General features: G+C 49.7%; 1 protein-coding gene across 1 annotated transcript in view; it reads left to right on the top strand.

The window, feature by feature from the left end:
• LOC122548117 (unconventional myosin-VIIa-like) overlaps positions 1–22,357 on the top strand; it is a 563,326-nt gene that overhangs the window by 329,505 nt on the left and 211,464 nt on the right. The window contains exons 36-40 of the mRNA XM_087993862.1: positions 297–454; positions 2,572–2,725; positions 9,779–9,934; positions 11,415–11,520; positions 11,605–11,718. Coding sequence (XP_087849988.1) covers positions 297–454; positions 2,572–2,725; positions 9,779–9,934; positions 11,415–11,520; positions 11,605–11,718 — 688 coding nt within the window. The remainder of the gene's footprint in view (positions 1–296; positions 455–2,571; positions 2,726–9,778; positions 9,935–11,414; positions 11,521–11,604; positions 11,719–22,357) is intronic.

Raw genomic sequence — 22,357 nt, 5'->3', positions numbered from 1 at the left:
CATCCACGTCTGGTGACACAATACTGAGAAAAAGCTTGGTGTTGATGCAAATTCTCATAGTTGCCTAACAACCCCATGGATAAAGCAGAAGTGCCCAGATTAGACAGGGTCAACATGGAGAGTTCGGTTTCACTTGGAATAAGACAGGGTGAATTAAGCAGTTGGCATTTCCAGAGGCAAACCACACTCAATGAGTTTGTCCAATCCCAAAGCAAATCTTCAAAGTGACAATTCATAGAGGCTGAGTCCTGCTGACCCCACCAATTAGCCTTATTTCACTTCTCCTCTCTACCCAGACCCCCTGCAAAAGAATCGATGAACAGAATGGTGCTTGCGAGGGCTCATGGGAAGGATCGGATGTGGGCGTGCTCGAGGGAACCTCTCCGACAGCCCTTACTGAAGAAGGTGTGTGCAAATGCTGACATGGTGGTGCTGGCCTGTCACGCTTTCACCGATATCCTTTCAGTGTGTCACCAGGAAACACTGCGTCCCAAAGGTCGCCAGCTTCTGTTTCAAGCAGAAATTGGAAATATAGAATATCTTACAACAAAGAATGATATCCAGCCCATCGTGCCCATGCTGGCTCTCTGCAAGAGCAAAGATCAGCACCACAACAGTGTAACCACAGGCCGAGACACAGCCCAGACTGTGTAACCACAGGCCGAGGCACAGCCCAGACTGTGTAACCACAGACCGAGGCACAGCCCAGACTGTGTAACCACAGGCCGAGGCACAGCCCAGACTGTGTAACCACAGGCCGAGGCACAGCCCAGACTGTGTAACCACAGGCCGAGGCACAGCCCAGACTGTGTAACCACAGGCCGAGGCACAGCCCAGACTGTGTAACCACAGGCCGAGGCACAGCCCAGACTGTGTAACCACAGGCCGAGGCACAGCCCAGACTGTGTAACCACAGGCCGAGGCACAGCCCAGACTGTGTAACCACAGGCCGAGGCACAGCCCAGACTGTGTAACCCCAGGCCGAGGCACAGCCCAGACTGTGTAACCCCAGGCCGAGGCACAGCCCAGACTGTGTAACCACAGGCCGAGGCACAGCCCAGACTGTGTAACCACAGGCCGAGGCACAGCCCAGACTGTGTAACCACAGGCCGAGACTCAGCCCAGACTGTGTAACCACAGGCCGAGACACAGCCCAGACTGTGCAACCACAGGCCGAGACACAGCCCAGACTGTGTAACCACAGGCCGAGGCACAGCCCAGACTGTGCAACCACAGGCCGAGACACAGCCCAGACTGTGCAACCACAGGCCGAGACACAGCCCAGACTGTGCAACCACAGGCCGAGACACAGCCCAGACTGTGTAACCACAGGCCGAGACACAGCCCAGACTGTGCAACCACAGGCCGAGACACAGTCCAGACTGTGTAACCACAGGCCGAGACACTGTCCAGACTGTGTAACCACAGGCCGAGACACAGCCCAGACTGTGCAACCACAGGCCGAGGCACAGCCCAGACTGTGTAACCACAGGCCGAGACACAGCCCAGACTGTGCAACCACAGGCCGAGACACTGTCCAGACTGTGTAACCACAGGCCGAGACACAGCCCAGACTGTGTAACCACAGGCCGAGACACAGCCCAGACTGTGCAACCACAGGCCGAGACACAGCCCAGACTGTGCAACCACAGGCCGAGACACAGCCCAGACTGTGCAACCACTGGCCGAGACACAGTCCAGACTGTGTAACCACAGGCCGAGACACTGTCCAGACTGTGTAACCTCAGGCCGAGATACAGCCCAGACTGTGTAACCATTGACTGATACACAGCCCAGACTGTGTAAACACAGGCCGATACACAGCCCAGACTGTGTAAACACAGGCTGATACACAGGCCAGACTGTGTAACCTCAGGCCGAGACACAGCCCAGTCTGTGTTACCACAGTCTGATACACAGCCCAGACTGTGTAAACACAGGCCGATACACAGGCCAGACTGTGTAAATACAGACAGAATATATTGGAGAAGCTCAGCAGGTCTGGCAGCAACTATGGCGAGAGTAACAAGAGTTAGTGTTTTGTGTCCAGTATGAATCATCTTAGAGCTGGGTTCTGCTCCCCAGGCTGTCTGGGTAGTTCACCTCAGAATCTGGGCTGGTGGGCTGATGTCAGGGAGCAAGTCACCTCACACAAAAGGCATTGGCAGTGACTCTGCCCCACAATGCCGATGGAGCTGGTAATGTCAACATAGACATCACCAGATCTTTGTTTATGAGAGAGTGCTGAGTGTTACAGCGTGGCCAGGCCAGTCACGACTGAGTTCCATAGCTTTAGGAGCCGAGTGGTGCCCTGTTTTCCCTGGTTTTAATCAGAGGCAGTGAATATTTTGGAGTGATACTGTGTACCAGCTGAGTATGGGGTGTGCTCGCTGTCTGAAGGCTGGGGTTGGGAAATGTGACGATTCCACATCTTGGTGCAGGGGGTGTGTAATCTCAGACAACCATCAGCTAGGCCCCAGAAAACAAGGCTTCCCCAATCAAAACACATGAGCTCCGTCCTGACCGATTGTGGCTTGTCCCATCCCTCTCATTTCCTTAACCCGCTCTCACCCATAATGAAGTATATGGGGGATTACCCAGGAAGGCTGGTCCAGCCTGGCACTGAGCTCACCGATGTGATATTCTCTGGAGCTCTTCAGGAGGAGTTACTACGGGACGAAATCTACTGTCAGATTGTGAAGCAGCTGACCGACAATAAAAACAGGTACGTTCCCAAATCAGAGAACTGCCTGAAACCCTCCTCCACCTACACTGCACCAGTCTGAGAGGGTCTCTCTGCAGTGGGGCACTCGTCTCTTTCCCATGTCCCTGGGTGCCAGAGACAGACTGTGTGTGAGACAATGTGTGCACACGTGTGTGTGTGTATGTGTATCTATGTGTGAGAGAGTGTGTGTGTACGAAAGAGTGAGAGTGAGTGAGTGAGAGTGTTTATGAGATAGTGTATGAGTGAGAGTGTATGAGTGAGTGTGCGCGAGTGAGAGTGTGTATGAGATAGTGGGTGGGTGTGTGAGTGAGAGTGTGTATGAGATAGTGTGCGGGTGGTGAGTGAGAGTGTGTATGAGATAGTGTGTGGGTGTGTGAGTGAGAGTGTGTATGAGATAGTGTGCGGGTGGTGAGTGAGAGTGTGTATGAGATAGTGTGTGGGTGTGTGAGTGAGAGTGTGTATGAGATAGTGTGTGGGTGTGTGAGTGAGAGTGTGTATGAGATAGTGTGTGGGTGGTGAGTGAGAGTGTGTATGAGATAGTGTGTGGGTGTGTGAGTGAGAGTGTGTATGAGATAGTGTGCGGGTGGTGAGTGAGAGTGTGTATGAGATAGTGTGCGGGTGGTGAGTGAGAGTGTGTATGAGATAGTGTGCGGGTGTGTGAGTGAGAGTGTGTATGAGATAGTGTGTGGGTGTGTGAGTGAGAGTGTGTATGAGATAGTGTGTGGGTGTGTGAGTGAGAGTGTGTATGAGATAGTGTGTGGGTGTGTGAGTGAGAGTGTGTATGAGATAGTGTGCGGGTGGTGAGTGAGAGTGTGTATGAGATAGTGTGCGGGTGGTGAGTGAGAGTGTGTATGAGATAGTGTGCGGGTGTGTGAGTGAGAGTGTGTATGAGATAGTGTGCGGGTGGTGAGTGAGAGTGTGTATGAGATAGTGTGCGGGTGTGTGAGTGAGAGTGTGTATGAGATAGTGTGTGGGTGGTGAGTGAGAGTGTGTATGAGATAGTGTGTGGGTGGTGAGTGAGAGTGTGTATGAGATAGTGTGTGGGTGTGTGAGTGAGAGTGTGTATGAGATAGTGTGTGGGTGTGTGAGTGAGAGTGTGTATGAGATAGTGTGCGGGTGGTGAGTGAGAGTGTGTATGAGATAGTGTGCGGGTGTGTGAGTGAGAGTGTGTATGAGATAGTGTGTGGGTGGTGAGTGAGAGTGTGTATGAGATAGTGTGTGGGTGTGTGAGTGAGAGTGTGTATGAGATAGTGTGTGGGTGTGTGAGTGAGAGTGTGTATGAGATAGTGTGCGGGTGGTGAGTGAGAGTGTGTATGAGATAGTGTGTGGGTGTGTGAGTGAGAGTGTGTATGAGATAGTGTGTGGGTGTGTGAGTGAGAGTGTGTATGAGATAGTGTGTGGGTGTGTGAGTGAGAGTGTGTATGAGATAGTGTGTGGGTGTGTGAGTGAGAGTGTGTATGAGATAGTGTGTGGGTGTGTGAGTGTGTGTATGAGATAGTGTGTGGGTGTGTGAGTGAGAGTGTGTATGAGATAGTGTGTGGGTGTGTGAGTGAGAGTGTGTATGAGATAGTGTGTGGGTGTGTGAGTGAGAGTGTGTATGAGATAGTGTGTGGGTGTGTGAGTGAGAGTGTGTGGGTGTGTGAGAGAGAGTGTGTGGGTGTGTGAGAGAGAGTGTGTGGGTGTGTGAGAGTGTGTGGGTGTGTGAGAGTGTGTGGGTGTGTGAGTGAGAGTGTGTGGGTGTGTGAGTGAGAGTGTGTGGGTGTGTGAGTGAGAGTGTGTGGGTGTGTGAGAGTGTGTGGGTGTATGAGTGAGAGTGTGTGAGTGAGAGTGTGTGGGTGTGTGAGTGAGTGTGTGTGAGTGAGTGTGTGTGGGTGTGTGAGTGAGAGTGTATGAGATAGTGAGAGTGTGTGAGTGTGTATGAGATAGTGAGAGTGTGTGAGTGTGTATGAGATAGTGAGAGTGTGTGGGTGTGTATGAGATAGTGAGAGTGTGTGAGTGAGAGTGTGTGAGTGAGAGTGTGTGGGTGTGTGAGTGAGAGTGTGTATGAGGTAGTGTGTGGGTGTGTGAGTAAGTGTCTGAGTGAGAGAGAGTGCATGTGACAGAGTGAGTGTGCATGTGTGTGTGAGTGACAGTGTACATGTGTGAGAGAGAGAGTGTGTGAGAATGTGTGTGAGAGAGTGTGAGAATGTGTGTGAGAGAGAGTGAGATTGTGTCTGTGTGTGAGAGAGTGAGATTGTGTGTGTGAGAGTGAGATTGTGTGTGTGAGTGAGAGTGAGATTGTGTGTGTGAGTGAGAGAGAACGTGTGTGTGTGAGAGAGAGTCAATGTGTATCTATGAGAGAGAGTTTGTGTGTATGTGTGTGAGAGAGTGTGTGTGTCTGAGAGAGTGTATCTGTGCGAGAGAGAGATTGTGTCTGTGTGAGAATGTGTGGATGAGAGAACGTGTGTGTGTGTATGTGTATGTGTGAGAGAGTAAATGAGTATCTGTGAGAGAGTTTGTGTGTGTGTCTGTGTATGTGTTTGTGTGTGTGAGAGTGTGAATGTGTATCTATGAGAGAGAGAGAGAGAGATTGTGTATGTGCTTGCGTGTGTTAGTGCATTTGAAGGGCAAGGTCAGCAATATGAAAGCACCTTGTAGAATTTAGCTCCACTGTTTTACAGGATTTACCACAAGTTTATAATCAGGCTGCAGATAAAGTGACAAACGCTCTGGGGATTTCACATCTCCAACCCTCACTGTACTGAGTGTGTTGGTCCCCACTCCAGATGCAGAGCTGTGTAGAAAAGGTGACATTTATTCAAGCACAAACAGGGAAGCGTCTCTAACAAAGAGAAGTCTCTTGCAAGTTTCAGTTGTGGCAGATATTTACACAGCAGTTTCAGGAACATTAGCGTCTCTTCCTTTAATTATGTTTGTGTCTCTCATGTAATCATGTTGGTCAGATGACAGATCAAGAGGGAGGAAAATAATTAAACTCCATGAACTCTGTTAACCCTTTGCTTCCCACATCCATCATGAGTTTGGTCTTTCTGGTCTTTCTATTTCCCCTCTTTCCCACCCCTTTCCTTTTTTTTATTTTCTCCCTACTCCTCTTCACACCTTCTCTCTCACATTGTCAGGTTAATTTGTCCCCCCATTAGTCACATTAGCAACCCCCGTCCATCTTGCTGTTTACACCCTTTGTATCAATCACAGGTAATGCAGTTTTGGTGTACTTCACCACCCCCTTCTCGAGGGCAACTAGGGACTGGTAATAAATATTGGCCCAGCCAACAACACCCACCTCCCACGAGTAAATCTTTACAAAATCAGTCACCAGCCACAACTCCTTTCAAACCCCCCGCCCCCACCAACCCTACTTGCTTCTGAAAGTGCTGGAGAAACTCAGCGGATCTGGCAGTGGAGAGAAAAGGCAGTTAATATTTCGAGTGCAGTGACTGTTCTGATGGTAGTTAGGGAGAAAGTGGTTTATATGCTGAGGACTGGGGAGGGGAGCGTGGGGCAGTGGGGAATGTGTGAGTGGATAAGTGGGCATGGAAATCAGATGTAGAGAGAATGGAAAGGTTAGGGACTGTTGACAGTAAGCAGTTGTGCCACTGTTTAAGAAGGGTGGTAAGGAAAATCCAGGGAACTATAACGGTGAGCCTGACATCGGTGGTGGGCAAGTTGTTGGAGGGAATCCTGAGGGACAGGATGTACATGTATTTGGAAAGGCAAGGACTGATTAGGGATAGTCAACATGGCTTTGTGCGTGGGAAATCATGTCTCACAAACTTGATTGAGTTTTTTGAGGAAGTAACAAAGAGGATTGATGAGGGCAGAGCGGTGGATGTGATCTATATAGACTTCAGTAAGGCGTTCAACAAGGTTCCCCATGGGAGACTGATTAGCAAGGTTAGATCTCATGGAATACAGGGAGAACTAGCCATTTGGATACAGAACTGGCTCAAAGGTAGAAGACAGAGGGTGGTGGTGGAGGGTTGTTTTTCAGACTGGAGGCCTGTGACCAGTGGAGTGCCACAAGGATCGGTGCTGGGTCCTCTACTTTTTATCATTTATATAAATGATTTGGACATAAACATAGGAGGTATAGTTAGTAAGTTTACAGATGACACCAAAATTGAGGTGTAGTGGACAGCGAAGAGGGTTACCTCAGAATGCAATGCGATCTTGATCAGAGGGGCCAATGGGCTGATGAGTGACAGATGGAGTTTAGTTTAGATGAATGTGAGGTGCTGCATTATGGAAAGGAAGGATTTACACACTTAATGATAAGGTCTTGGGCAGTTCTGCTGAACTAACAGACCTTGGAGTCCAAGTTCATAGCTCCTTGAAAGTGGAGTCGCAGGTAGATGGGATAGTGAAGAAGGTGTTTGGAATGCTTTCCTTTATTGGTCAGAGATTTGAGTACAGGAGTTGGGAGGTCATGTTGTGGTTGTATGAGACTTTGGTTAGGCCACTTTTGGAATATTGTGTGCAATTCTGGTCTCCTTCCTATCGGAAAGATGTTGTGGAACGTGAAAGGGTTCAAAAAGGATTTACAAGGATGTTGCCAGGGTTGGAGGATTTGAGCTATAGGGAGAGGCTGAACAGGCTGGGACTGTTTTCCCTGGAGCGTCGGAGGCTGAGGGGTGACCTTATAGAGGCTTACAAAATTATGAGGGGCATGGATAGGATAAATAGACAAGTTCTTTTCCCTGGGGTCGGGGAGTCCAGAACTAAAGGGCCTAAGTTTCTGAGATAAGGGGAAAGCTATAAAAGGGACCCAAGGGGCAACTTTTTCACATAGAGGGTGGTACGTGTATGGAATGGGCTGCCAGAGGAACTGGTGGAGGCTGGTAAAATTGCAACATTTAATAGGCATCTGGATGGGTATATGAATAGGAAGGGTTTGGAGGGATATGGGCCAAGTGTTGGTAAATGGGACTAAATTAATTTTGGATATCTGGTTGTCATGGACAAGTTGGACTGAAGGATTTGTTTCCAAGATGTACTTCTCTATGACTCTAAGAAGAGCAGCTAGGTTGAAGATAATGGGGTCTGGGATTGGGTGAAAATGGGTTGGCTGTGCTAAAGGCAATCCATGTCACATCAGGGTGGCACGGTGGCTCAGTGGTTAGCACTGCTGCCTCATGGCGCCAGGGACCCAGGTTTGATTCCAGCCTCGGGCGACTGTCTGTGTGGAGTTTGCACATTCTCCCATGAGTTCCTGCATGGGTTTCCTCCCACAATCCAAAGATGTGCAGGTTTGGTGAATTGGCCATGCTAAATTGTCCATAGTGTTCAGGGATGTGTAGGTTAGGTGCATTCAGGGGCAAATGTAGACTAGGAAGGTAGGGGAATGGGTCTGGGTGGGTTACTCTTTGGAGGGTTGGCGTGGACTTGTTGGGCCAAATGTCCTGTTTCCATGCTGTAGGGAGTCTCCCTGTAGGACTTAGGGTGTGGGGATGGGTAACAGGCAAGGAAGGAGGTGGTCATGCTCTCAAATCTTGAAGCCCGATGTTGATTCCTGAAGGCTGCAGGGTCCGCAGGAGGAAAACGAGGTGCTGTTCTTCCAGTTTGCGCTGAGCTTCACTGGAGCACCACAGCAAGCCCGAGACAAAGATGCTGGCCAGGGAACAGAGATGCTGGAGTGTTGAAGTGGCAGGCAGCTGGGAGGTCATTTTTGAGGGCAGAACGTAGATGTTCTGCAAAGCGGTCACCCAGTCTACACATCATCTCCCCAGTTCGTCACTGCGTCCTTACCCCTGGGAGTTGCTCTCCCCAGGTCACATACAATTACAGTTTCCAATTCCCAATGTCTAACCTTGTCCCTGAGTTTCCCCCGACATTCCGGCTGCTACCTATCTGTCCAGTCCCATCCTCATCTCTGCCTCTGATCCGTTGGAAGCATTTTACAGTATTCGAGGCACTTTATAAAGGGGTGACTTTGTCTTGAAGATTCGAGGAATTCAAGGTTAATCTACTAGACAGCATTGGTGGGAAAGGCAGGAGTAAAATGATGGGATGCTTAAAAAAACCAGGAATGGAAATAAAACACTGTTGACCATCAGGAGCCATCCCATTGGGCAATGGAGAGCCTGCTACCTTTTGATTGGCTGATTGCTGTGAGAATTGACACATCAGGCAACCAATGATTTGAAGAGAAAATGAGGTCTGCAGATGCTAGAGATCAGAGATGGAAATGTGTTGCTGGAGAAGCGCAGCAGGTCAGGCAGCATCTAGGGAACAGGAGAATCGACGTTTCGGGCATTAGCCTGAAGAAGGGCTAATGCCCGAAACGTCGATTCTCCTGTTCCCTAGATGCTGCCTGACCTGCTGCGCTTCTCCAGCAACACATTTCCAACCAATGATTTGAGCCTGGGGCAGATCAGATGAGGGCAGGGAATCCCAGAGAGTGAATCTTGCACAGACCTTGGACAGGGATTGACCAGGTTGATGGAGAGTGTTTCCCCTTCGTTGATGTTCTGGGACCAGGAGGTGCAGTGTCAGGATAAGGAGTGGGCTGTTTAGGACTGAGCTGAAGTGGAATTCGTCTCAGAATTTGGTGAATCTTTGGAATTCTCTAGCCCAGAGAGCAGTGGAAGCTCACTCACGATCCAGAGATATGGCGATAGTGTTGGAAAATGGTGTGGAGCTTTACTGAATGGTGCAGGAGTCTGAAGGGGCTGAATGGCCTTTTTCTCTTTTCTAATTTTTGTACAAAGCCCTGGAATATGTCCCATTGCAGATGGTAACACCCGTTGCAGACCCTCTGGTCTCTGGTAAGAGGGTAAATCTGTCCAGCCTCATGGTCCCAGCTGGAACTGTTCTCAAAGGGAACAGGTCGAGGGGAAAGAGTCAGTGTTACACCAGCACTTTTCCCCAGGTCTATCACCGAGGGCAATGCAACACAGGCTCCATGCTCTCTCCAAACACTTCTCCTTTGTCAAGGACCCCTGGACTGGGGTGGGAAAGGGGGCAATTAAGGACAGGCAATGAACGGCGAATGTGAGTTTGAATTGAAATGCTGACGGCTGCCCCTCTCTCACGTTCTCTGCTTCCACCTCTCAGCTACAGCGTGGAGAATGGCTGGCAGCTCCTCTGGCTTTGCACTGGGCTGTTCTCACCCAGTAAGGTGCTCCTACCCCATGTGAAGAGGTTCCTGGAGACTCACCGGTCAGAGAGCCTGGCAGGGGACTGCATCCAGAGATTATACAAGCTGGAAAGGTACGGTGAGCGAATCGTCGCATTGAGCGCTCTGCGTCAGATCATTCACCCCTGGCTGGTCAATGTACTAAAAGAGGGAATGCCAGGACAGTTCAAACAACAGCGCCATTAGCCCTGACTGTGAACAGTTGAATATTTGTGTCTTAAAAGGATTGTGGTATGACCCTTCAGTGAACCATCCACTGGGAGAACCACTCTTAGAGACCATCATGGAGTTCCAGGCTAATATTCAGGGGGCAAAGGTACAAACCTGACCACAGCAGCTGTTGGCACGTATATCCAGTTAATAAACCTGGGAGTGAGCTCTAGACTGAAAATGACCTGCATCCCACTATTGACGATAACAAAAATAAAATCTGGTTCAGGAATGTCCTTCAGGGAAGGAAACTACCATCCTTAGGGGGTCTGGCCCATACGTCACTCCAGACCCACAACAATAGTTTACCAGAACGGAGGGTGGCATAGCCTCAGAATGACAGGGGTGGGGGAGGGGGTGGGGGGAGAGCAGATTTAGGACCGAGCTGAGGAGGAACTTCTTCTCCCAGGGGAATCTGTGGAATTCCCTGCCCAGGGAAGCAGTTGAGCCACCTCACTGAATGCTTTTGAGGCAAAGATAGTCAGACATTTTGAACAGTAAAAGGAATTAAGAGTTACGGTCAGCGGGCGGGTAAGTGGAGCTGAGGCCATGAAAAGGTCAGCCGTGACCTTATTGAGTGGCGGAGCAGGCTGGAGGGGCCAGACGGCCTACTCCTGCTCCTAGTTCTTATAACTCTCGACCGTCCATGGCCCAGCAAGCCACTCCAGTGTAATACACCACCACAGAGGAATGGAGTGATATTAGAAATATTTATTTTTATAGGACAGAGTCCTTCAGCATAAGCCTGAAGGTACTGCTGGTGAAGCCGGACATGGTTTCAGCCGTTCTCTCTCTCTCGCTCTCTCTCTCTCTCCCCCGCATAGTTTCTGTTGCCCTCTCACTGTGGGAATGCCAGCTGTACAAACTACACGGCCCCCGAATGATCATGGATAGGAGGGCCAGCAGGAAGCTGGGAGAGCGTCAGAGGGCACTGAGGAAATTCCTGCACTCCCACAGGGCAAGAAGGAATTGGGTGCATCATAACTGTCCAGAGACTAGAATTATCCACAAATGGAAACAGTCGGTTTCAGTTGGGCCAGAACTGCTGAAGCGGCTGAGTTAAGAGATGAACGAGTCAAAAATGAGGGCTGGAACGTGAAGGGTATATCTTGGCATGTGGGCGCCATCCGTGTGTACATATGTGAGCACATATATGTGTGGACACACGCATGTTCATGAACATAGATTTGTGCCATGTTTGTATGTGTGCCATGTTTCATACACCTCACTGCACACTCACACACACGTGTTAAGCGTTCACGTGTGGAGATACTGGTACAGGCTGTGTGTACATGCCCTGGATGACCCACGGACTGACCTGCTGGTTGCTGTTTGCACTGACAGATGCGGACCTCGGAAGAATCTCCCTCACCAGTTGGAAGTCGAGGCTATTCAGTGCCGAAGCACCAAAATCCTGCACAAAATCTACTTCCCCAATGACACCGATGAGGTCAGTGGTTATCCGATCCTCAGGCGGTCTCCCAGCCACTCACTGGGTCTACACTCATTCCCGTTTCCTCTCTTACCCTCACAGGCGTTTGAGATCCTCACCAGCACCAAGGCTAAGGACCTGTCTGAAAATATCACCAAGCATTTAAACCTCAGCTCTGCAGAAGGCCTCAGTCTCTTCATTCAGGTTGGGGACAAGGTAAAAAGCAGCTCCTTAATCTCACTGCACATGGGCCTGTTCAGGAAACGGGGCGAAGATCAAAACCATTGAAAGTTCCAGCTCAGCGTTTGATGGAGTTTATCCAAAAGGAATGGCCCACAAAGGACCCTGCCTTTAAGGGCAGTCACTCAGAGACTGAGCTCCAGGGATATTTACAATGTGGCTGCTTTGGGCTGTGGCTATTCCGGGTAAAGCAGAGTCAAGTATTGCTTAGAAGTCATGGCGGAGGGATGTGTGACACTGCGCCCTAATCTGGGACTGCACTGATGCCAAAGCCAACAGCCACCGCCATACCAACACAAAAACCAACACCCACACCAACACAAAAACCAACACCCACACCCACACCAACACAAAAACCAACACCCACACCCACACCAACACAAAAACCAACACCCACACCCACACCAACACAAAAACCAACACCCACACCCACACCAACACAAAAACCAACACCCACACCAACACAAAAACCAACACCCAGACCCACACCAACACAAAAACCAACACCCAGACCCACACCAACACAAAAACCAACACCCAGACCAACACCAACACAAAAACCAACACCCAGACCCACACCAACACAAAAACCTACACCCAGACCAACACCAACACAAAAACCTACACCCACACCCACACCAACACAAAAACCTACCCCCACACCTACACCAACACAAAAACCAACACCCAGACCCACACCAACACAAAAACCAACACCCAGACCCACACCAACACAAAAACCAACACCCACACCCACACCAACACAAAAACCAACACCCAGACCCACACCAACACAAAAACCAACACCCACACCCACACCAACACAAAAACCAACACCCACACCCACACCAACACAAAAACCTACCCCCACACCTACACCAACACAAAAACCAACACCCACACCCACACCAACACAAAAACCTACACCCAGACCCACACCAACACAAAAACCAACACCCACACCAACACAAAAACCAACACCCAGACCCACACCAACACAAAAACCCACACCCACACCCACACCAACACAAAAACCAACACCCAGACCCACACCAACACAAAAACCAACACCCACACCCACACCAACACAAAAACCAACACCCAGACCCACACCAACACAAAAACCAACACCCAGACCCACACCAACACAAAAACCTACACCCAGACCCACACCAACACAAAAACCAACACCCACACCCACACCAACACAAAAACCTACACCCAGACCCACACCAACACAAAAACCAACACCCACACCCACACCAACACAAAAACCAACACCCACACCCACACCAACACAAAAACCTACACCCAGACCCACACCAACACAAAAACCAACACCCACACCCACACCAACACAAAAACCAACACCCAGACCCACAGCAACACAAAAACCAACACCCACACCCACACCAACACAAAAACCTACACCCACACCCACACCAACACAAAAACCAACACCCAGACCCACACCAACACAAAAACCAACACCCACACCCACACCAACACAAAAACCAACACCCAGACCCACACCAACACAAAAACCAACACCCACACCCACACCAACACAAAAACCTACACCCACACCCACACCAACACAAAAACCAACACCCAGACCCACACCAACACAAAAACCAACACCCACACCCACACCAACACAAAAACCAACACCCACACCCACACCAACACAAAAACCAACACCCACACCCACACCAACACAAAAACCAACACCCAGACCCACACCAACACAAAAACCAACACCCACACCCACACCAACACAAAAACCTACACCCACACCAACACAAAAACCAACACCCACACCCACACCAACACAAAAACCAACACCCACACCCACACCAACACAAAAACCAACACCTAGACCCACACCAACACAAAAACCTACACCCAGACCCACACCAACACAAAAACCATCACCCACACCCACACCAACACAAAAACCAACACCCACACCCACACCAACACAAAAACCAACACCCAAACCAACACCAACACAAAAACCTACACCCACACCCACACCAACACAAAAACCAACACCCAGACCCACACCAACACAAAAACCCACACCCACACCCACACCAACACAAAAACCAACACCCAAACCAACACCAACACAAAAACCAACACCCAAACCAACACCAACACAAAAACCAACACCCACACCCACACCAACACAAAAACCTACACCCAGACCCACACCAACACAAAAACCAACACCCAGACCCACACCAACACAAAAACCAACACCCAGACCCACACCAACACAAAAACCTACACCCAGACCCACATCAACACAAAAACCTACACCCACACCAACACCAACACAAAAACCAACACCCACACCAACACAAAAACCAACACCCACGCCCACACCAACACAAAAACCTACACCCAGACCCACACCAACACAAAAACCCACACCCAGACCCACACCAACACAAAAACCAACACCCACACCCACACCAACACAAAAACCTACACCCACACCCACACCAACACAAAAACCTACACCCAGACCCACACCAACACAAAAACCTACACCCAGACCCACACCAACACAAAAACCAACACCCACACCAACACAAAAACCAACACCCACACCCACACCAACACAAAAACCCACACCCACACCCACACCAACACAAAAACCAACACCCACACCCACACCAACACAAAAACCTACACCCACACCCACACCAACACAAAAACCAACACCCACACCCACACCAACACAAAAACCAACACCCAGACCCACACCAACACAAAAACCAACACCCACACCCACACCAACACAAAAACCAACACCCACACCCACACCAACACAAAAACCAACACCCAGACCCACACCAACACAAAAACCCACACCCACACCCACACCAACACAAAAACCAACACCCAAACCAACACCAACACAAAAACCAACACCCAAACCAACACCAACACAAAAACCAACACCCACACCCACACCAACACAAAAACCTACACCCAGACCCACACCAGCACAAAAACCAACACCCAGACCCACACCAACACAAAAACCAACACCCAGACCCACACCAACACAAAAACCTACACCCAGACCCACATCAACACAAAAACCTACACCCACACCCACACCAACACAAAAACCAACACCCACACCAACACAAAAACCAACACCCACACCCACACCAACACAAAAACCAACACCCAGACCCACACCAACACAAAAACCCACACCCAGACCCACACCAACACAAAAACCAACACCCACACCAACACCAACACAAAAACCTACACCCACACCCACACCAACACAAAAACCTACACCCAGACCCACACCAACACAAAAACCTACACCCAGACCCACACCAACACAAAAACCAACACCCAGACCCACACCAACACAAAAACCAACACCCAGACCCACACCAACACAAAAACCAACACCCACACCCACACCAACACAAAAACCAACACCCAGACCCACACCAACACAAAAACCTACACCCAGACCCACACCAACACAAAAACCAACACCCACACCCACACCAACACAAAAACCTACACCCAGACCCACACCAACACAAAAACCCACACCCAGACCCACACCAACACAAAAACCAACACCCACACCAACACAAAAACCAACACCCACACCCACACCAACACAAAAACCCACACCCACACCCACACCAACACAAAAACCAACACCCACACCCACACCAACACAAAAACCTACACCCACACCCACACCAACACAAAAACCAACACCCACACCCACACCAACACAAAAACCAACACCCAGACCCACACCAACACAAAAACCAACACCTACACCCACACCAACACAAAAACCTACACCCACACCCACACCAAAACAAAAACCAACACCCAGACCCACACCAACACAAAAACCAACACCCAGACCCACACCAACACAAAAACCAACACCTACACCCACACCAACACAAAAACCTACACCCACACCAACACAAAAACCTACACCCACACCCACACCAACACAAAAACCAACACACAGACCCACACCAACACAAAAACCAACACCCAGACCCACACCAACACAAAAACCTACACCCACACCCACACCAACACAAAAACCAACACCCACACCCACACCAACACAAAAACCAACACCCACACCAACACAAAAACCAACACCCACACCCACACCAACACAAAAACCAACACCCACACCCACACCAACACAAAAACCAACACCCAGACCCACACCAACACAAAAACCAACACCCAGACCCACACCAACACAAAAACCAACACCCACACCAACACAAAAACCAACACCCAGACCCACACCAACACAAAAACCAACACCCAGACCCACACTAACACAAAAACCAACACCCAGACCCACACCAACACAAAAACCAACACCCAGACCCACACCAACACAAAAACCAACACCCACACCAACGCAAAAACCAACACCCACACCCACACCAACACAAAAACCAACACCCAGACCCACACCAACACAAAAACCTACACCCACACACACACCAACACAAAAACCAACACCCAGACCCACACCAACACAAAAACCAACACCCACACCCACACCAACATAAAAACCAACACCCACACCCACACCAACACAAAAGCCAACACCCACACCCACACCAACACAAAAACCAACAACCACACCCACACCAACACAAAAACCTACACCCAGACCCACACCAACACAAAAACCAACACCCACACCCACACCAACACAAAAACCAACACCCAGACCCACACCAACACAAAAACCTACACCCACACCCACACCAACACAAAAACCAACACCCAGACCCACACCAACACAAAAACCTACACCCAGACCCACACCAACAAAAAAACCTACACCCACACCAACACCAACACAAAAACCAACACCCAGACCCACACCAACACAAAAACCAACACCCACACCCACACCAACACAAAAACCAACACCCACACCCACACCAACACAAAAACCTACACCCAGACCCACACCAACACAAAAACCAACACCCAGACCCACACCAACACAAAAACCAACACCCACACCCACGCCAACACAAAAACCAACACCCACACCCACACCAACACAAAAACCCACACCCACACCCACACCAACACAAAAACCAACACCCACACCCACACCAACACAAAAACCTACACCCACACCCACACCAACACAAAAACCAACACCCACACCCACACCAACACAAATACCAACACCCACACCCACGCCAACACAAAAACCAACACCCACACCCACACCAACACAAAAACCAACACCCAGACCCACACCAACACAAAAACCAACACCCAGACCCACACCAACACAAAAACCAACACCCACACCAACACCAACACAAAAACCCACACCCACACCAACACAAAAACCAACACCCACACCAACACCGACACAAAAACCAACACCCACACCCACACAAAAACCAACACCCACACCCACACCAACACAAAAACCAACACCCACACCAACACAAAAACCAACACCCACACCAACACCAACACAAAAACCAACACCCAGACCCACACCAACACAAAAACCAACACCCACACCAACACAAAAACCAACACCCACACCCACACCAACACAAAAACCAACACCCACACCAACACCAACACAAAAACCAACACCCACACCAACACCAACACAAAAACCAACACCCAGACCCACACCAACACAAAAACCAACACCCACACCCACACCAACACAAAAACCAACACCCACACCCACACCAACACAAAAACCAACACCCACACCAACACCAACACAAAAACCAACACCCACACCAACACCAACACAAAAACCAACACCCAGACCCACACCAACACAAAAACCAACACCCAGACCCACACCAACACAAAAACCAACACCCAGACCCACACCAACACAAAAACCTACACCCACACCCACACCAACACAAAAACCAACACCCACACCCACACCAACACAAAAACCAACACCCACACCCACACCAACACAAAAACCAACACCCAGACCCACACCAACACAAAAACCTACACCCACACCCACACCAACACAAAAACCAACACCCACACCCACACCAACACAAAAACCTACACCCACACCAACACCAACACAAAAACCTACACCCAGACCCACACCAACACAAAAACCTACACCCACACCCACACCAACACAAAAACCAACACCCAGACCCACACCAACACAAAAACCAGCACCCACACCCACACCAACACAAAAACCAACACCCAGACCCACACCAACACAAAAACCAACACCCACACCCACACCAACACAAAAACCAACACCCAGACCCACACCAACACAAAAACCAACACCCACACCAACACAAAAACCTAAACTCACACCAACACCAACACAAAAACCTACACCCACACCAACACCAACACAAAAACCTACACCCAGACCCACACCAACACAAAAACCAACACCCAGACCCACACCAACACAAAAACCTACACCCACACCAACACCAACACAAAAACCAACACCCAGACCCACACCAACACAAAAACCAACACCCAGACACACACCAACACAAAAACCAACACCCACACCCACACCAACACAAAAACCTACACCCACACCAACACAAAAACCAACACCCAGACCCACACCAACACAAAAACCAACACCCAGACCCACACCAACACAAAAACCCACACCCACACCCACACCAACACAAAAACCAACACCCACACCCACACCAACACAAAAACCAACACCCACACCAACACAAAAACCAACACCCAGACCCACACCAACACAAAAACCAACACCCAGACCCTCACCAACACAAAAACCAACACCCACACCCACACAAAAACCAACACCCACACCCACACCAACACAAAAACCAACACCCACACCAACACAAAAACCAACACCCACACCAACACCAACACAAAAACCAACACCCAGACCCACACCAACACAAAAACCAACACCCACACCAACACAAAAACCAACACCCACACCCACACCAACACAAAAACCAACACCCACACCAACACCAACACAAAAACCAACACCCACACCAACACCAACACAAAAACCAACACCCAGACCCACACCAACACAAAAACCAACACCCACACCCACACCAACACAAAAACCAACACCCACACCCACACCAACACAAAAACCAACACCCACACCAACACCAACACAAAAACCAACACCCACACCAACACCAACACAAAAACCAACACCCAGACCCACACCAACACAAAAACCAACACCCAGACCCACACCAACACAAAAACCAACACCCAGACCCACACCAACACAAAAACCTACACCCACACCCACACCAACACAAAAACCAACACCCACACCCACACCAACACAAAAACCAACACCCACACCCACACCAACACAAAAACCAACACCCAGACCCACACCAACACAAAAACCTACACCCACACCCACACCAACACAAAAACCAACACCCACACCCACACCAACACAAAAACCTACACCCACACCAACACCAACACAAAAACCTACACCCAGACCCACACCAACACAAAAACCTACACCCACACCCACACCAACACAAAAACCAACACCCAGACCCACACCAACACAAAAACCAGCACCCACACCCACACCAACACAAAAACCAACACCCAGACCCACACCAACACAAAAACCAACACCCACACCCACACCAACACAAAAACCAACACCCAGACCCACACCAACACAAAAACCAACACCCACACCAACACAAAAACCTAAACTCACACCAACACCAACACAAAAACCTACACCCACACCAACACCAACACAAAAACCTACACCCAGACCCACACCAACACAAAAACCAACACCCAGACCCACACCAACACAAAAACCTACACCCACACCAACACCAACACAAAAACCAACACCCAGACCCACACCAACACAAAAACCAACACCCAGACACACACCAACACAAAAACCAACACCCACACCCACACCAACACAAAAACCTACACCCACACCAACACAAAAACCAACACCCAGACCCACACCAACACAAAAACCAACACCCAGACCCACACCAACACAAAAACCCACACCCACACCCACACCAACACAAAAACCAACACCCACACCCACACCAACACAAAAACCAACACCCACACCAACACAAAAACCAACACCCAGACCCACACCAACACAAAAACCAACACCCAGACCCTCACCAACACAAAAACCAACACCCACACCCACACCAACACAAAAACCAACACCCACACCCACACCAACACAAAAACCAACACCCACACCCACACCAACACAAAAACCCACACCCAGACCCACACCAACACAAAAACCAACACCCAGACCCACACCAACACAAAAACCAACACCCACACCAACACCAACACAAAAACCAACACCCACACCAACACAAAAACCAACACCCACACCAACACCAACACAAAAACCAACACCCACACCCACACAAAAACCAACACCCACACCCACACCAACACAAAAACCAACACCCACACCAACACAAAAACCAACACCCACACCAACACCAACACAAAAACCAACACCCAGACCCACACCAACACAAAAACCAACACCCACACAAACACAAAAACCAACACCCACACCCACACCAACACAAAAACCAACACCCAGACCCACACCAACACAAAAACCAACACCCACACCCACACCAACGCAAAAACCAACACCCACACCCACACCAACACAAAAACCAACACCCACACCAACACCAACACAAAAACCAACACCCAGACCCACACCAACACAAAAACCAACACCCACACCCACACCAACACAAAGACCAACACCCAGACCCACACCAACACAAAAACCTACACCCACACCCACACCAACACAAAAACCAACACCCACACCCACACCAACACAAAAACCAACACCCACACCCACACCAACACAAAAACCAACACCCAGACCCACACCAACACAAAAACCTACACCCACACCCACACCAACACAAAAACCAACACCCACACCCACACCAACACAAAAACCTACACCCACACCAACACCAACACAAAAACCTACTCCCAGACCCACACCAACACAAAAACCTACACCCACACCCACACCAACACAAAAACCAACACCCACACCAACACCAACACAAAGACCAACACCCACACCCACACCAACACAAAAACCAACACCCACACCCACACCAACACAAAAACCAACACCCAGACCCACACCAACACAAAAACCAACACCCACACCCACACCAACACAAAAACCTACACCCAGACCCACACCAACACAAAAACCTACACCCACACCCTCACCAACACAAAAACCAACACCCACACCCACACCAACACAAAAACCTACACCCAGACCCACACCAACACAAAAACCAACACCCAGACCCACACCAACACAAAAACCTACACCCACACCAACACCAACACAAAAACCAACACCCAGACACAAACCAACACAAAAACCAACACCCACACCCACACCAACACAAAAACCAACACCCAGACTCACACCAACACAAAAACCAACACCCACACCCACACCAACACAAAAACCAACACCCACACCCACACCAACACAAAAACCAACACCCAGACTCACACCAACACAAAAACCAACACCCACACCCACACCAACACAAAAACCTACACCCACACCAACACCAACACAAAAACCAACACCCACACCCACAGCAACACAAAAACCTACACCCAGACCCACACCAACACAAAAACCTACACCCACACCCACACCAACACAAAAACCAACACCCAGACTCACACCAACACAAAAACCAACACCCACACCCACACCAACACAAAAACCTACACCCACACCAACACCAACACAAAAACCAACACCCACACCCACACCAACACAAAAACCAACACCCAGACCCACACCAACACAAAAACCCACACCCACACCCACACCAACACATACACCAACACCCACACCCACACCAACACAAAAACCAACACCCAGACCCACACCAACACAAAAACCAACACCCACACCCACACCAACACAAAAACCAACACCCAGACCCACACCAACACAAAAACCAACACCCACACCCACACCAACACAAAAACCAACACCCACACCCACACCAACACAAAAACCAACACCCAGACCCACACCAACACAAAAACCAACACCCACACCCACACCAACACAAAAACCAACACCCAGACCCACACCAACACAAAAACCAACACCCACACCCACACCAACACAAAAACCAACACCCACACCCACACCAACACAAAAACCAACACCCAGACCCACACCAACACAAAAACCAACACCCACACCCACACCAACACAAAAACCAACACCCACACCCACACCAACACAAAAACCAACACCCACACCCACACCAACACAATAACCTACACCCAGACACACACCAACACAAAAACCCACACCCAGACCCACACCAACACAAAAACCCACACCCAGACCCACACCAACACAAAAACCAACACCCACACCCACACCAACACAAAAACCAACACCCAGACCCACAACAACACAAAAACCAACACCCAGACCCAC

The sequence above is a fragment of the Chiloscyllium plagiosum genome, unplaced genomic scaffold, assembly GCF_037043375.1.
Source record: "Chiloscyllium plagiosum isolate Xiang-an unplaced genomic scaffold, Cpla_swu_hap1 HiC_scaffold_13, whole genome shotgun sequence".
NCBI classification, from domain to species: Eukaryota; Metazoa; Chordata; class Chondrichthyes; order Orectolobiformes; family Hemiscylliidae; genus Chiloscyllium; species Chiloscyllium plagiosum.
This window is presented reverse-complemented; position numbering and strand designations above follow the sequence as displayed.